This window comes from Euleptes europaea, chromosome 3 (genome assembly GCF_029931775.1).
Source record: "Euleptes europaea isolate rEulEur1 chromosome 3, rEulEur1.hap1, whole genome shotgun sequence".
Lineage (NCBI taxonomy): Eukaryota > Metazoa > Chordata > Lepidosauria > Squamata > Sphaerodactylidae > Euleptes > Euleptes europaea.
Genome location: NC_079314.1, coordinates 50,844,160 through 50,862,424, shown reverse-complemented (window position 1 = coordinate 50,862,424; position 18,265 = coordinate 50,844,160). Strand labels below are relative to the sequence as shown.

Sequence of the window (18,265 nt, the reverse complement as noted above, 5' to 3'; positions counted from 1 at the left end):
AATGATTAACTCATGTATGGTGTCATTCATGCACACACAACCCCAAATGCCATCTGGAATGATGGCTTAGTTTCTCATCTCATCCCTAAATATATATAAAAAAAATACTACAGCTGTCTATATAATTTTCTCCTCTGTTATGTGTCATGAGAATAAGTTATTTATAGGGTTTATAATCAACATAGCAAAGTTTCAAAAGAGTGTTGTCAAACGCCAAAAATCTTAATCTTTAGAATACAATTTTTAAAAAATCATCACAATATTTACTTCATCTATTAGTCTGAAGGGTGGTTTACACATAAATATACATAACTTTAGTTTTCTGCCCTTGATGGGTAGCATGTGAATGAGATACTTGACATCATTTAACCACATTTAAAAAGATAAAGCAAGATGAACTAGATCGTTCCTACACAGCAGCCATGAAACATTTTAGGTTTCTGCCCTTGATGGGTAGCATCTGAATAAGATACTTGACAGCACTTAATTGCATTTAAAAAGGTAAAGTGATATGAAATAAACCATTCCTACTTAGAAGTTACCTTTCAGTGTTGTAACCACTGGCCATGAATCCTGAAATCCACAGCCCACTAAGTAATATAAGTTTAATCATGCAACCCAAAACAGAGTTACACCCTTCTAATCCCTTTGACTTCAATAATTTAGAAGCTGTTTAGTTGCACTGTTAGCAACTGAAGAAAAGATCAAGTGATACATTAACAAAAAATAAACGGGAGTGCAGAGGTACAACACTCCTTAAGATTGCACTATTAGTCATTTTGAAATTCTACAAAACACAGAGGAGTCAGAACAATGAATTATGGAATCAGTGGCAATAGAAAGCATACTCTAGAAGATAGTACGAAATACTAAAAACAATCTTTCTACACACCTGAAAAGAATATCTACGACAATATTGGAAAACAGAACCAGGTGATACAGCTCAATTCAGACAAAAAGCAAAAGCATAGCTTAAAACCACCTGTGGTTAGTGCCTGGATGCAGCCAACTCCACTAAAAACAGACAACAACAGGTCCATCAAACTAGGATCTAAAGCCATGATTTGAAGTTGGTTTGGTAGCCAGTTTTAACTATGGTTCCATGTGATAGACAAATGTGAACATCTGGGCTTTTTTCTCTGTTGCTGTCTTTGCCCCTGGCTAAAAAAAAGCCTGCACTTGTTGAGGCAAACCATGATTTGAGCTATCTCAAAGTCAAATCATAGGTTTGCAAACTAACCACAGTTAAAATAAACCTTTGTTTCCTGTTGGGTCTGAGCTGAACATACATATGATATTCATAATATTAAAGTATGATATTCATAGCCTTTGTAACAGGCAAGTGAGCCATCACAATATTGCCACCATACATGCAGCCATTTGTATTTTTGGTTCAATCCCTTCTGAAAAGTTCTTCCATTCTCACTATATATATCATCCACTCAACATGACAGAGTCGGGGAGGGGGGTTGGTGATACTTATTTGGAAAACGTTTCCTTCAGGGCTCTCCCAACCCCAAAGATCTCAGGTATCGATTGTATTGGTCTGGTGTGGGATGCTGATGAGAGTTTGGCTAATCTGGGTGGAGTACTGACTGCCTAGCACACCTGCAGATACCCTGTCAAGCCTGCTGGAGGCAGTGGTGGGATGGACCTTGGAGTTCCCCAGGCTGATAGTTCTGGAGGAATTCAACGTCCATTCTGATGTGGCTGCTTCCTCGCGGGCACCGGACCTGGTGTCTTCCATGGCAACAGTGGGATACTCACAGATTGTTTCAGGTCCCACACATCAAGCAGGCCATATACTGTATTTGCTTTTTGGCATGGGGTGGATATGAGTCTAGTCTCTATTGATAAGAGTGCTGTGGTCAGACCACTTTGCCCCAAAGGCCTGCCTGGGTATCCCGGCTTCTCCCTGCATAGACAGGGAGCTGATTTATGCTTGCCCGCAGAGACTAATGGTTTCCAGAATGCTCTCTGGGATCCGATGCCCCCAGCGACTCATTGGATGTGCTGATGGATGTCTGGCATAGCCGTCTTTCCAAAGATCACTCCCAGTCCCGATGTCCTCTTCGCCCCCATGGAGCTACGGAAGATGAAATGGGAGCTTAGATAGCTAGAGTGGGTTTGGTGGTGTACTTGTGATGAGGCTATAAAAACATTTTATAGGACATTTATGAGACCCTATGAGATGACAATGAAGGCCGCTAAAAAGGAATTTTATGCAGCCTCCATTGCACCTGCTAACTCATACCCAGTGCAATTATTCATGGTAATCAGATCTTAATGCCCCCCTGGAGGTCATTATCAATCTGTCCCTGAGTTCAGGGAACTTCCTGGGGAGTTTGAAGGAGGCAGTAGTAAGGCTGCTCTTCCGCAGCCTTGCTGATGTTGGGTATACGTGGGACAGGTTGACATGGCTGATTTCATTTTCCAAGATTGGGGCAGAGGGTGGTGCAGGGGGCGAAGATGTCACCATGATGCCCATTGGCATGTAGATTCCCTTAGGGGGAGATACTCTCCCCAATATTATTTAACATCTATATGTGCCTCTCACCCAGCAAGTCCGGAGTTTCGGACTGGGTTGCCATCTATATGCTGATGAAACCCAGCTATATATGTTGATGGGGGGCCGTTCGGATGCTGTCCCAGATACTTTGGCCGGGTGTCTGGAGGCCGTGGTGAGGTGGTTGAAGCAGAGCCGGCTGAAGCTGAAGCCATCAAAGATGGAGGTCCTGTTGCTGGGCCAGGGAGATGGAGGTGTGGGCTGTTCGCTCCCAGCTCTAGATGGTGTGCAATCGACATCAGCTGCATCCATCAAGAGCTTGGGAGTGATTCTGGATGCCACCCTTTCAATGGAGGCACAGGTCATCAATATAGACAGTTTAGCATTTTATCATCTTCACCAGATCAGGCTCCTGGTTCCCTACCTCTCTCGCCCTGACCTAGCGACTGTGATCTATGCAACAGTCACCTTCAGATTAGACTACTGTAACTCACTCTATGCAGAGCTTTCCTTAAGGCTGCTCCAGAAACTTTAACTGGTCCAGAATGCAGCAGCACAGGTCCTTACGGGGACCCCTTGGAGGGCACATATTCAACCAGTGTCCCGCAAGCGGCACTGGCTCCAGATTGAGTACCGGATCAGATTTAAGGTTTTGGTATTGACCTTCAAAGCCCTAAATGGTCTGGGACTGTCATACCTGTGGGACCGCCTCTCTCAGTACACCTCCCAAAGAGCACTTAGAACAGCTGAAGAAAACCTACTGGTGATCCCTGGCCTGAAAAGCATCCAGCTGTCCTCAACCACAGTCAGGGCCTTTTCAGCTCTGGCCCCAGCCTAGTGGAATGCTATGCCCAGTGGGATTTAGGCCCTGCAGGATTTGAAGCAGTTCTGCAGGGTCTGTAAAACTGAGCAGTTCCACCAGGCGTATGGTTGAGGACAGCAATGGTTTCCATCTAGCTGGCCCCCGCTCCTCCTCCCTATCCCTGCCTCTCCTCCTTTCCTGTCCCTTCTTCCCCTTCCTTTATTGTGTGTGTGTGTGTATGTGTGTGTGTGTGTGTGTGAAGTGCCATAAAGTTGCCACTGACTTATGGCAACCCCTTATGGGGTTTTCAAGGCAAGATACTAACAGAGGTGGTTTTCCATTGCCTTCCTCAGCATAGAAACCCTCTTATTCCATCCAAATACTAACCAGGGCTGACCATGCTTAGCTTCCAAGATCTGATGAGATCGGCCTATACCAGTGATGGCGAACCTTTTAGAGACCGAGTGCCCAAACTGCAACCCAAAACCCACTTATTTATCGCCAAGTGCCAATACGGCAATTTAACCTGAATACTGAGGTTTTAGTTTAGAAAAAACAACTCATACATTCACATATTTTGTGTTAAAAGAAAAACACAATAACAGAGCTTTCAATGATGCAAACAACTTTTCATTCAAAGCTAAAAGTTTGCATTTGGCAAGCATCTCTCCAGGACTCGTCCTCTGCTCAGCCACCGGACATTATTGTACATAAGTAAACAATTATACTGTGCCTGAACCTCCTCAAGAAGTGCTTGAAACTGTCGACAATTCAGAGCACGAGCCATGATGCAATTCACCATTTTTGTGACATCTTTGAGGACATCGTCAATTTTTTTGAACAATTAATGTGATTTTTTGCTGTTGTGTGCATGCTGATAACTTGTCTACCCTTGGCTCATACTTTGTACGTTTTAGAGCAACACATGCAGCACTCAGGTCATCTGTTAGCCTGTTTCTGGTGTCAGATTTGATATAATTCAAAGCTAAAAACAGCTGCTCCAAGCATAAGATGATCCAAACAAAGTAAGGAAAGCAATCCCAAGTGCTTTCATTGATTTAAAATTATTTGGCAAAGAATTCCACACTTTAAGGATTTCATTTTCAGAATTAACTGTGCTGTCCTTTGGCATCCCTTCTATCTTCTTAAGTGTTTCATGCAGGTCATAGAATTTCAAGAAAGCTCCATCTGGAAAAATAAATTCTATTAGCTCCATTTCCAGATTTTCTAAATCTAACCAGTGTAGGCAGGAAAGATCAAGTTCTTCAAATTTGGCTTTATCTGGAGAAGTAAGAAAACACAGGGTTGTCTCCATCTTACAGTACTGTAAAAATCTGTTACTAAAATTCACCTTTGCAGCTGCTACAATGCTAGAAAATTCCTTGTAGATTTCCTGATGGCTTGTAGGATTGTCTGCAAATGTTGTAGAATTTTCTAAATGCTTTTTTAGATGGGCGGGGCCCCAGACAAACTGAAGATGGGCGGGGCCCCCAACAAACAGCTGAACTGCCCCGCAACTCAGCTGAGAGGGGGGGCATGGCAAGGTGCTGGGCCACAGCCTCCCCGGTCCAAACTGAACACGGGTGGGTCCCTGACAAACAGCTGAGCTGCGCAGCTCAGCTGAGAGAGAGGGAGGGGCTTGCCCTGGGTGCAAGGAGAGGGAGGGTGCCAGCGCAGGCTTGGGGAGAAGGAGCACTGCCCTCAGCGCCCTCACCACGGCAACATGGCACAGCCCTAGGCAGACGCGACAGGTCCACGCATGCCCACAGAGAGGGCTTGGTGTGCCGGCTGCGGCACGCGTGCCATAGCTTCGCCAACACAGGCCTATACCATTGTGCCTTCCGTCCCTCCTTCCTTTATTACTGATCTTTATTTACTTCTCTTTTATTGGAATTTATTTGTTCCCTATTCCCTCTACATGGTTTTCACTATTGTTATTATTGTTACTGTTAGGGTTATTGCTATTGTATTTGCTGCTGCTATGGACAGAAGGCGCCTGGATTTTACTATGTGTATAGTTGTTCTTTTAAATTGTGGATTGGTTTATCCCTGAGCCCAGCTTTTTGCTGGGGCAGGGGGAGAGATATAAATTTAATAACATAAAATAAAATAAATGTGTTGAAATGGTCATAAGGGCAGCCTAAAAATCCAAAAAACAAACAAACAAACAGATAAATACCATATTCTGACTTTTATGTAGTCTAGAAACACAATGAAAATCTATGGTCAAGTTATTTGATATATATGACAGAGCAAAAGGGGAACTAATTTTGCAAGTATAATAGTCCAATAGGCAGTCTCATTTTTAAAAAATAATAACTTCACCATATCGTCCACAAACAAACTAGCAGTGAAAAAAGATCTAGACTTTGACCTGAAGTCTTAAGCTAAATCTTTAAAGTAGCATCACTGTAAGAATGTTTTATAAGGATTAGCCTCTCCATCAAGTCTCTTGAGCAAATACAAGTACCTTTATATGCTATGTGAGAGGGCTTTAGTAAATAGATTTGAAGTTCTGATCTAACACACATATTTACCTGCAAGACAGGGAATTTAACAAACTTAGTTAAGTGTGGTTGGAACAGTTGTCTGTCACGTTTAAAAGACTCACAGTGCAAACCTATGCAGAGTTACCCCAGTAATTTGTTAAATAACTAGCATTAACAGCTCATAACAGAGCCATATTGTATAAAATGTTACTTACCCCTCCTTTTAAAAGTATCCAGCTATAAGAAACATATAAATTGAATGAAACAGGAGTCAACAAACCCTCAGGAAAATTACTAAACAGATTGTGTAGAGTTCAGGAAACATTCTTTTCTTTTTAAGTGAGAGCATACACAAGATTTAGTCCCTCTCCTCCAGTTCCTAGGGTTACTTTCTCATACATTGGTGGTGCTCAGGTTGCACTAAATTTATGTACACCCACTCAAACCATTTTGATTATATTTTTGTTGCTCCCCCAAGCTGAAGTTTGCAGAAAGTGACAAAATTTCCAAATATATACCCCCATTTCTCCCCTCATAAGGGCCACCAAGGCAGCTAACAAAAACATACATAATAAAACTCACCTTTTAAATCATTTATAACCATCCTCCCGCAAAAGAAACCCCAAACATCATTAGACCAATTAAAAACAAAGCTAAAATACATACCAAAACATAAAAACAAAAATTGAAACATTGGTCAGAAAGGAGGGATCACTGAGGGAATGCCAAACAAAACACCCACTGTCAGCAGATGTCAACAGAAGGGGCTAGACAAATCTCCCTTGGAAGAGTTCCAGAGCTTTGGTGCTATGACTGAGAAGGACCTCACCCAGGTTGTCACCCAACTAATCTCAGAAGGTGGGCATACCTGAAACAGGTCCTCCACAGATAGCCAAAATGGTCAGGTGGGTTCATAAGTGACTAGGTGGTCCTTCAGGTATGTTGGTCCCAACCATATAGGGCTTTAAAGGTCAGAACCAGCACCTTGAATTATGCCTGAAAACAAACTGGGAGCCAGTGCAGGTGGGATAGGACTGGAGTGTAGATGGGATAAATCCTGGCTGCAGAGTTCTGCAACAAATGAAGTTTCCCAACACTTCTGAAGGGCAGTCCCATGTAGACTGCACTGAAGTAATGTATCTAGATGTAACCAGGGCATGCACCACAGTGGCTGGATCTTTTCTGCCCAGGAAAGGCTGCTGCTGGCTAACTGGTAAAAGGCAAAACTGGTACTGACCTTTAAAGCCATATATGGTGGGAAGAAACATAATTGAAGGGCTGCCTAATCCTGCATGAACCCACTTGACCATTATGGTCATTTTAGAAGGCCCTGTTTTGGGTGCCCCGCCTTCTGAGATTGGGCAGGCAGCAACCCAGGAGATGGCCTTTTCAGTCATGGTACCAAAGTTCAGGAACATTTTCCCCAGAGAGATTCCTCTTCTGCCAGCAGGTGAAGATTTTTGTTTGTTTGTTTCATTTGGCAAAGAAGCTCAATCTTCACCAATGTTTTTATGTTTTGTAAGTATTTTAACCATTTTTAACTCTTTTAAAAATTGTTTTAATTATGCATGTTTGGGAGGGGGGTTAACTTTAAAGGTTTTATAATGTAAATTTATCTTGTATGTTTTAAATTGTTAGCCACCTTGGCAGCCCTTGTAAGGGCAGAAATGTGGGATATAAATTTTGTTAAACATCATCATCAGATTGGAAAGGATCCCAGCAATCTGCTTCATCTAAAAAAGCTTCACCACCTGTTCAATCAACTTGCTCAAGAATGGAACATTTGAGATTAGTTACTGAGAGTTCACCAGTTTGGATGATTCTAATGTTTTGTGCCAATTTGATTGGTCTAAATAAAAACCACTACACACATTTTTCTTGTTTTTTGGATTTTGTACAGACCAGTATTGCCAGATTTGCCATGTTGAAAATCAGATATATTGATGTAGAAAAACTGGGTAACTTTATAATTTCCAAATTTTGCTTCTGCTAGCTAAACAGAGGTTCTAAAATAACTCATAAGGTAAAGGTCCCCTTTGCAAGCACCGGGTCATTTCTGACCCATGGGGTGACCTCACATCCCGACGTTTCCAAGGCTGACTTTGTTTGCGAGGTGGTTTGCCAGTGCCTTCCCCAGTCATCTTCCCTTTACCCCCAGCAAGCTGGGTACTCATTTCACCGACCTCGGAAGGATGGAAAGCTGAGTCAACCTTGAGCCAGCTACCTGATACCAACTTCCATCGGGATCGAACTCAGGTCGTGAGCAGAGCTTCTGACTGCAGTACTGCAGCTTAACACTCTGCTCCACAGGGCTCATAAAATAACTCATAGCGCAATCTAAAACAAAGTTACACCTTTTTTTTTAAAACCCTGCCTTCAACGGGCTTAGGTGAATGGTAACTCTGTTTAGGATCGCATTCATGACTAGTCTTATAATCACTGGTCTGGTAAGACAGTCTTGCAAACATAGCTGGTTTAATGAAATTATCCATAACAGTTCAGTAAATACTTTTATTGAACAATGATATTTGAAACACATGAAGAACACTTTAGCCATCAAAGGAACCATTAAAAGCAACAATTGCTAATAACACTCCAGAACATGAACTTTATTATATGAAATTATAATTATGAAGTTATAATATAATTTGAAAACAATATAATTGAAGACATTAAACTAGATTAAAGTGTAAAGGAAATAAAAAGGGAAAGGCAGACAACAATTTAAGAAGTAGCACAAAATGTTGCAAATCTGTAACTATACATAACTGTAAATCCAAGGGATTCAAGCTTACTGCACTATCCTATTCGCTGACCTGGAGGCTCTTCTCTCTAATCCCTGTGTGAAGAATAGGGGTAGGAGAGCAGTAATAAGTATCATGATTTGACACAAACAACAACTTCTTAAGTTTTACAAATGCTATGAATGAACCAAATGATTTCATACATTAAGGAATGATCAAAACCTTTGTGATCTTGATAGTTATTCAGGTACTTCATTGCCCAATATCATTGATGGCAAGAAAAGGAACAGTGAGGAGATTAAGACCAATGCAGCAGATGTGTCTAACAAAAAAGATCATCCTGACTGGCAGAGAGAGAAAACAACATGCACAGAAATACCCAAATCATTAGGTTGGATTCAGCCAGATTTTTCATTAAACCTCACCCAGTTTCTCTCCACACTACAGCGCCATCCCACATGGCTTTGGAATGGGAAGGTCTCAAGAGACTCAAGAGTAGTTTTTTTGGGTGGTCAAAGAGGAACCCTCTTTTCTTTTTTCACCAGCAATAAAGTTGGTTGAGTCCAACTCACTATACCATTTCAATGACTTGGGGTGGGGTTTCTGATTCTATATACCGTATATACCCGTGTATAAGCCAACCTGCGTATAAGCAGAGGTGCCTAATTTCTCCCCAAAAATGGGGAAAAATTAGGCACCCGCGTATAAGCCGAGGGTCGGCTTATAACCCCTCCCCCCCATCAGGCTTACCTGGTGCGCAGGCAGGTGGCGGCGCCCCCCCCCCACGAGGCCCCGCAGGCCGCTCCTAGGCTGCTCCAGGCCTGGCGAAGGCAGCGGCTGCGGAAGGCCCCCCCCACCGCCCAGGAGGCCCCCACAGGGCACTCCTGGCTGGGGGGAGCTGCGCGTGCCCAGTGGTGGCGAGTCCCTGCAGCGGCCACAGGAGGCCCTCCCAGGCCAGTGCCGGCCGGGAGGAGCCGGGCGCGGCCGGCAGCAATGGCGGCGCGGCCCTGCTGCGCCCGCAGGAGACCCTACCAGGCTGGGGGGAACTGCGCGCGCCCGGCGGGGGCGGCGGCGCGGCCTTGTAGCGGCCGCAGAAGGCCCTCCCAGGGTGGGGGGAACCGCGTGCACCCGGCGGGGGCGGCAGCGCAGCCTTGCAGCGGCCGCAGGAGGCCCTCCCAGGCCGGGGGGAACCGCGCGCGCCCGGCGGGGGTGGCGGCGGCGGCGCAGCCTTGCAGCGGCCGCAGGAGGCCCTCCCAGGCCGGGGGGAACCGCATGCGCCCGGCGGGGGCTGCGGCACGGCCCTGCAGCCGCCGCAGGAGGCCCTCGCAGGCCTGGGGAACCGCGCACGCCCAGCGGGGGCGGCGGCACGGCCCTGCAGCGGCCGCAGGAAGCCCTCCCAGGCTGGTGCCGGCCGGGAGGAGCCGGGCGCGCCCGGCGGCGATGGCGGCGCGGCCCTGCAGCGGCCGCAGGAGGCCCCCCCAGGGCACTCCTGGCCGGGGGGAATTGCGCGGGCCCGGCAGCAATGGCGGCGGCGGTAAGTTCCCCCCTCCCTCCTCCTCCCTCCCCTCCCCTACCGTATTGACCCGCGTATAAGCCGAGGTCGGCTTTTTCAGCCCTTTTTTTGGGCTGAAAAACTCAGCTTATATGCGAGTATATACGGTAAGCATGATTCATGTTTATGTGAGCTACTTTGTTTTTTAGGACTTTCTCAACTTTGTCTGTATCCAGTGTGTAAAAGCAGAACCTAAGACTCAGGCTTCCTATTATGAGGAGGGCAAATGTAGCCTACCTGCAGCAGGGGAAAGAGGCAGGCACTGGCAACCAGACAGGGTCACAGAATCCAGTGAGGGAGCAAAGACTTCCCATCCCCCATGATAGGCTGCTCACCCGCCCTGCAGAATAGATGGTACAGAAGCAAATGCTTAAGGCTTCTTTCTTTGTGATAGTAGTGAGCAACTTCCTGGAGCAGGGGGCTGGGACAAAAGAGATAAATTATAGTGAAAGTCAGGGTTGCCAACCTCCAGAGGGTGGCTAGAGATCTCCCGCTATTACAACTGATCTTCAGGCGACAGAGATCAGTTCACCTGGAGAAAATGGCCACTTTGAAATGGACTCTACATTATGCACCATTGAAGTCCCTCCCCTTCCCAAACATCAACCTTCCCAGGCTCTACCACTAAAATCTCCAGGTATTTCCCAACCTGGAGCTGGCAACCCAGTCTCCTCTATCTAAGAGAAGTGCTGTTTAAAGGTACAAATATCTGTGTATTGGATGTCTTAAATGTATTTGAAAACACTGTAGCTGGGGACATGATCCTCATATGTATAAATTCAGTCATTAATTTTAAAGCAGGGTTTATCTTTTTAACTACAGGCACTCTAATATTTTCAACACATTTTCTCCAGGAGAGTCTCCAATCCACAAAGTCAGCTTGGCTATGAAAACAACTGAAAAAAAATGGACTGCACTGAGATAAAGCACAGGTTGGTCAGAGTTTAGCTTCTCCTATCCATGCCATTTTAATTTTATAAAACTCAACCCCCTCAGCTCGCAGATCCTCAGGAAAGAGGAAAAGTTAGCTCACAAACCAGTTCATGCTTTCCTTTGCAAGTGACAATTTTAATTACCTCTAGAATCAGAAAGCAGCTTTCTCCTGCCAGCTTAAAATTTAGGAGGAAGGATCTTTTGGGTGAAAGGTGTGATTTTTGAAATTTCATCTCAATTGGGAAGTGTGTTTCCTGTTGAAAGGACTATCAGAGTAGATATCGAATAAGATTATCTTTAATTGTTATATTTAAAAATTGGATTCAAGTTTTTTAAAAAAAAAAATCAATCAATCAGACTTTTAAGGCATTTTTTCATACTCTGAATAAGGAATGGTTCTAGTAATTCAGTGGTGAAGAAGAGATCAGAACACATGCTCAATTACTCTTTCTTTCTGATAACTACCTTGCAGATTCCATTCAAGATTAATTCTGGATTTAAGTACTGAACAGCTCCCGTATAAATTAAGCTCTGGGCTTCATACTATACATTACCACATAATCAGCTACATTGCCTTTTATCGGAACATTTTCCACTGTTGGTTTGGATTCAGAAGCTGGCAGGTGGTATTTTGTTGAGGTCATTAATTCTGAAGTACCTTTTTAAATTCAAAAGTATGCCCTCTTTTTAAAAAGGAGCAGCTGGGATCTCAAATAAAAGATATGGCATTTTTTATGTTTTGCTTTTCTAATATGATAAAGTGATCATCATAACATTTTCAAATATCTGTAATAAATGTCATTGAGAAACAGAATAAATAAGGAAAGCTGGACTGAAGGCTGAAGAAAATACAAAATATATAGGCTCTTTAAAAAAGAAATATATATAATATGGTATTGCCCAGAGATGTAAAGTTACAGAATAGGAGCCTTACCAAAACATTAAAACAAAACCGAACAACAAAAGATTGTACAAAGACAATATTTTTCTACCCTAGAAACCTGTTTACATTTGGCTCAAGACAACCATGAGTTTATATATTTCTGACAGACTTTCAGCAGAACACATGAAGCAAGCTAGCAATATCAGTGCAGTTTTCAGCACCAGGTGAATGTTCATCTTCTATCAGACACTTAAAAGTCAGTGACAAGTAGTTGTGCCCCAATATCTTGCCCCAGGCCTCCCAATTACAATAACACAAAAAAAAAAAACTTTCTCATATAGTAAGACAGAACATCCCCCTTGACAGACACACTTGGGTTCTCCTTTAGGGTTCCTACCAATATTGACTCTGAAGCATGAAATAAGTTGCTATGTTATCAGCCCATTCCTCACCTTTCAGCAGCTAAGGACGGTGTGACCACGGCACTGCTGCTGCGCCTCCAAACCTGTTTCCCGACAGCTGAAAGGCTTTAAAAAGCCTTTTGCCGGCTTTTCTAAATGGGCATTTTGCCCCATAGACAACAGCGAGGCTGCACCTGCAAAAATGGAGATGAAGCAATGCTGTTCTCCTTGCCAGCATGCCAGGCTGAAAGGGGACAGGAAGCTGCCTACTGGCACCTCTGCCCCCCCAGCATGCCCCGGGAACACTCCCCGGCACACCGGCATGGGCCTTTGCGCTGGTGGGACGCTGGCAGAAGGCCCAGCTGGCATCCCTGGGAGGACGGCATCCAGGCCTCCCCGCCAACATTGGGCCCATCCAGGATGGCGTAAGTAATGCCAACGCTGGCACAGGGGGCCCAAACACCAGCGCAGCCCCTTCCTAGCCTCCAAAGGACCAAAAAATCCATAATGTTATACATTCCCATTTAAGTGTCACCTCATATTCCAAAAAAGACCAAACTAATTTGCAAAGAAGTCCCCTCCTGGCAACCTCCAGCACGATATGGAGCTTTACTTCAGAGGTTTGTAATTTTTCCATCTCTCCTGTAAAGGAATTTTTCTAGAGAAACTGACAACTTTTACCCATTGATCTTTGTAGCCTTTGCATGGGGACTAAACTCCTTTTTCATACATTCACACTAGTCCTCTAAGGGAGATTTAGATATTGACCCCCCCCCCCACCAGTCCCAACCTTTGTATATTTGTATCTGATTTTTTAAACAGATCCTGCAGTTATTCCTCATAGGTATATCTTGGTATGCCAAAACCGGAAACAAGGTAATGATGCCCAAATAATATGACACTGCTAAGTGAAAAGCTATGCTTGTTTTTAAGATACATATTTTAAATTTCTACTGTCTTAATATTGTTATGCAATATTATCTGCTATGCAAGATAATAGCTAAAGAAACAGAACTGTCCAATGAACACCAGAAACTAATGAAGAATTGTGCAAAGCAACTCCATTCAAACTAACATGTGAGAAGTTTGGATTCTACACATGCACATTTGTCCCACGTGTAGCACCTGGAAGTTTCTGCTAGCATCAGAAACAGTTGCCAACAGTGGCCCAAAGTTTTCAATAGGGGGAGAAATACAATTTAACTATTTTTCAATTTTCTGTAGTCCAGGTGTAGCTTGGAATTCAAGGCTTAGCCTAATAATTCTATCACCAATACATCATTGTTCCTAAGATAGTTTTGTGTTACACTACTGAACCAAAGTATTACACACAGAGCCCCAGAGCACTGGTTCAACTACTCTGCTTTACAATGACCTTTTCACATGCAACAATCCTCTACCATGAAGGATCTAAAAGGACTTCCCAAATGCAACTGTTAGTGGAATAGCCTGTGTGTTCAATTATTTAGTTAAATATGAATTTATCTAGGCAACCTGGACATACTGACAATTGAATATGTTTTGCTTGCAGGCATGTTTTTATCACACTACTAACATCCCAGATGTACTAAGCTTACAAAAGCATTTCTTTCCAGTCTACTTCAGTTTAGTGAGTTTGCAAATCTAGATTCTTTAACAGATCAGGTGCCGATGACTTTACATTCTGCTGTGTAAATGTAAGCTCTACGTAGACTGCTCAACACACATGCACATACACACAAACATGGCTAAGGTTTTAAGGGCATTATTGAAATGTATTTTACTACTTTATAACTTTATAGATACATTTTAAAAACATTTCAACCAGAGTCACTTCCTCCTAGTCCTTCCACTGCCTCTATGAAAGCCATTACTCTGGATATATATCTATGCATGTATAGATATCTATATATGTATAGATATATATAAACATATAGTTCTCCAGAGGAAATGCCTGTTAAAGCTTTATCACTATAGCAACTAACCTAATTGCTCTAGTACAGGTCTCTCCTTCAACCATTGGGTGGAGCCACTATCCCTAAGTATAAACCAAATATTTAGGGAAAGAAAGCTATTGGATTACCATCTTTAGGGGACATATCTAGCAACCATTACTTAAAGAAACTCAAAAATGCAGTTATAATTAGGTAGTGTTGATCTGAATTTTTAAAGATTCCCATGACATTATGCCAGTTACAACTTTTGTCAGCTTCATCTTTTCACAAGGACACCATATTATCCATAACAAGCATATAGAGGTAAAATATTAAGAAAGGACTAAGGAGAAGGAACAATATTTCAATTAAGTTGAGCTCTTCCACATACAATGGAGAAGTGAATAAAGTCTAAATTTTGCAGGAGCTGTAACAACTTGTGTTCTTTGAATGCATGCTTCCCCCTCAAAAAATTGCACAGTATCTCTGTGTTGCAGATGTTCATAACCCTATTAATTTCTTGATCATTCTAATCAAACAATTGAGAAATATTCATTATTTGTTAACTGCTAAAAAGTCTCAATAAAAAAGACATTCTCAACAAATTGATTCCATGTCTGTTCTTAAGAGGGAACAGAAAATGTTTTAAGATTTATCTTATTAAAAATGAATTGTAAAGAAGCATATCAGAAGCTGTACATACCAGCTCTCCCCTCAACCCAATACTTTTACTGTTCTTCCAGGGATGAGGGGTTAAGCAACAGTTTTTCAAATACTGTAGCAGTCAGGTGCTACATAAATGATGCTTTATTTCAAATTTGCACATGACAATCATTAGCAGTGCAATCCTAAACAGAGTTATACTTTTCTAAATCCATTGAAGTCAACAGGCTCAGAAGGGTATAATTCTGTTTAGGATTGCATAGTAAGTCACTGAAAGAGTAATGGTGGAATATCATAACACTCCGTATCTTAGGCTTTCTGGTGGTTGCTCAGAGTTGTGTAGCATACAATAGCTACAGCATGTTTAACAATAATTCAGTTAAGGTTCTCTGTAACTAACAGTGGAATGTCCGAGTAGACAAAATAAAAACATTGTCCTTCCATAAATTGAAAAATACCAAACAATATTCACTAGTTTGCTACAAGCTCAAAGAACACGATGATGCTCTAAGAAATACATTTTTTCAAGTTACTGATACATTTCTGAAAATAAAGACACAGCTTACCATTCTCCAATGAATGCTTATCTATTGGGGACAATATAACTCAGAATTCTTTATAGTCTAATATGTATTTATTGATAATAAGAAAATTAAGTTGCACATAGAGTACATGTTGCAAGTCACTTGCAACACTTAAAATGGGCTACTAAAATAAACACTTATTTAACATACTGTGGTTTAAATGCAAACTATTTCAGTATTTTTTACTGGGTTTTATTTTGAAAGTATGTAAGTCTACAAAAGTTAGTGCACATCACAAAACACATAAAAAGATGAATTAAGTTTCACAATTCACTGCAACTTCTCCCAGGATTGGCTGAGGAATAGTAAACCCTATATAGTTTGAGAAAGAGAGCAGAATAGAATACGGCATACTATAAACATGCTCTACAAAACTAGTATGTCTGTTTCTCATTGTGAAATAGCTCGACTAGTTTCTTAATATTTTTTTTTTAAAAGTCTCAGCGACATGTTAAGTGAACACCACAGAGATAATGGATAAGGTAAGGATTGTCCCCCAAAGTCAAACCTACATGAGAATTAAATTGAAGTTTTATTTTGTAAAGCCTCCAAACTGTATTTTCTTTGTTGCTGATCAAATGACAGCGCCCCCCCCTCAAAACATAAAGAACATATCCTAACACATGTCCGCTCAAGAACTGTCACTGATCAGCATTACAAGATGGAATGCTTCAAACAAGGAACATTTTATTGTGCTGTCTTTACAAATGAAGTATAGCCACTTCCATCAACATTGCACCCCCTCCACTGTCACACATCCAGCATGCTATTTTTAGCTGAACCAAACAGGAGTCTGAAATGAGTGGTTTAGACAATACATTAAAATCAAGAAGTTTTTTAGTTTGGAAATTGACAGTGTTCAAAATAACGCTAAGAATACACTAAGGATAAAACTTTATTCCTGCTTTCAAATAATGCAGTTGGCATGGGGCAGACTACAAATCTAGCTAAATAATTGAAAGTTATGCCAATGACATTAAGACATCTGTCACCAGAGCAAGTTTTGTTGTCACTAAAGAAATTAACGCCAGCATCTATCCATGAAACCTAGAGGCATTAGCAATGGAGGTTGGATAAGAAGGCAAGGGACACCCGCAAGGAAAACACGCTTCAAATTAGAGGCATAAATAGGGTGTGAGAGAATAGATATCTGCAACACTAAATTCTGCTCCATAAGAACTGGCTTGCCTATTTTGTTCCATAGGGGAATAAAACATCCAAGCCGCATTTCATGGTGTTGCACAGGGCCCTTCCGTTCCTTTCAAGCAGTCTTAGAACCGTGAAAAGGGCCGTCTGTCAGCCTAATTGCAGGCAACAGGATCGTCTGACAGCTCGGCCTGCAAGTCGAACGCATTCCCCTGCAGCTGACAACGGGCCCCAAAGGAATCGGAACGGCCTCCAAGCTCACACACACACACACACACACACACACACCCAATCTGGCCGCGATGCTACTTACTGCAGTAGGCGACGAGGAGGCCAACCAAGATCACAACTACCCAGAAAGTTGAGGCGGCGCTCGGCAGAGCGTTGGCATCTTTCCCGCTGCTCCTCCTGGGAGACGGAGCCATTGAAGCCAACGACGTCCCCGGAGCGAGCAGCGCGGTCAGGTGGCTCTCACCAGCCCGCTCTCCCCCGGAGCGACCGCCTGGCGCCACGTGTAATCCCCACGAGCACCATCTTCCAAGAGCCACGCCGAGGCCGAGCATCAACAGCCCCGGGCAGGCGCGGGCAGCGTCTCCGGCCCAGCCGAGGCAAGGGGCGTCGGGAGGCGGGTCTCCTCCCCGGGCAGCCGCTTCATCCCAGCTCCGGGAAGGGGCCCCGAAGTTTCTCCTGGAAATGGAAACGCGAGCCTCGCGCGGGAAAATAATGTTCCAAAAAACGCACGGACACGCCACTTCCCCGGGGGTCCGAGGTCACCTCTCCCCTCTCCCTCCGGGCCAGCCGGGCCCACGGCTCCTCCGAAGACCACCGGGCAAGGAGCTCCCCTCCAGCCAAGTCTTCCTAGGCAAAGGGGGACAGCGCGGGGCCGCCGCCGCTCGCTCCACGCCCGCAAGGAAGCCAATGAGCGGGAGCGCCGCGCGCACCTGCCCGGGGGCGGGAAAAAGGAGGTCCCGAAGAAGCCCTCCCCCGGCGCGCGCCCCCCACACCTAGAGAGCTTGCCCCGGGGCAGCGGCTCGCGGAGGCGGGAAAGGCGGCCCCGCCCACAGGTGCGGCCCCGCCCACCGCCGCGCGGACTTCTCCCCTTGCCTTGCCGCGCCTCGGAGTCAGGGCAGGGCGCGCCCCTTTCCCTGGAGGCGAGAGGCTGCCCCGCTCGGACGCCCCGTGCTCCGGCAGCCCATGGCCAAGGCGCAGTGGCAGGCAGGCAGGCAGGCAGGCAGGCAGCCCCGACGCTCTCGCCGCTGGGCTGCGGCGGCCGGCTGAGCTGTCTGTCGCCGCTCGCGTGGGCTGAGCGCCGCCGCTCGGGGCCGCCGGCCGCCGCCTCCTCGGCCGCCGCGCCTGCACCCTCTGCCGGGACTGCCGAGGGCTGGGCGGGGGGAAGGGGGGGCGGAGCGGGTCTCCCGGCCGCTTCCCCCGGAGGGCGAGGCGAGAGCGGCGGAGGGGCGTGCGCGCGCGCGCTCCCTCGGAATTCAGACGGCCGCTTTGGAGGGCGGCGCGCGGCGTGTCTCCCAGCGCGTCGCGTGGCTTTGCCTCGACTCCCCCCTCCCCCCAGCGCTGCGGCGGTCGGAGGGGCTGCGTGTGCGCGCGGCGAAGGAGAGGGAAAAACCCCACCCCGGCCAGTGGCGGGGGGGGGG

At 44.9% G+C, this 18,265-nt stretch overlaps 1 protein-coding gene across 2 annotated transcripts in view; it reads right to left on the bottom strand.

Moving 5' to 3' along the window:
- Positions 1-17,045, bottom strand: part of TAFA5 (TAFA chemokine like family member 5) — a 365,774-nt gene extending 348,729 nt beyond the window's left edge. For both annotated transcript variants that reach the window (XM_056847211.1, XM_056847212.1), the window contains exon 1: positions 16,930-17,045. In XM_056847211.1, coding sequence (XP_056703189.1) covers positions 16,930-17,041 — 112 coding nt within the window. In that variant the 5' untranslated portion in view covers positions 17,042-17,045. The remainder of the gene's footprint in view (positions 1-16,929) is intronic.
- Positions 17,046-18,265: the final 1,220 nt, after the last annotated feature.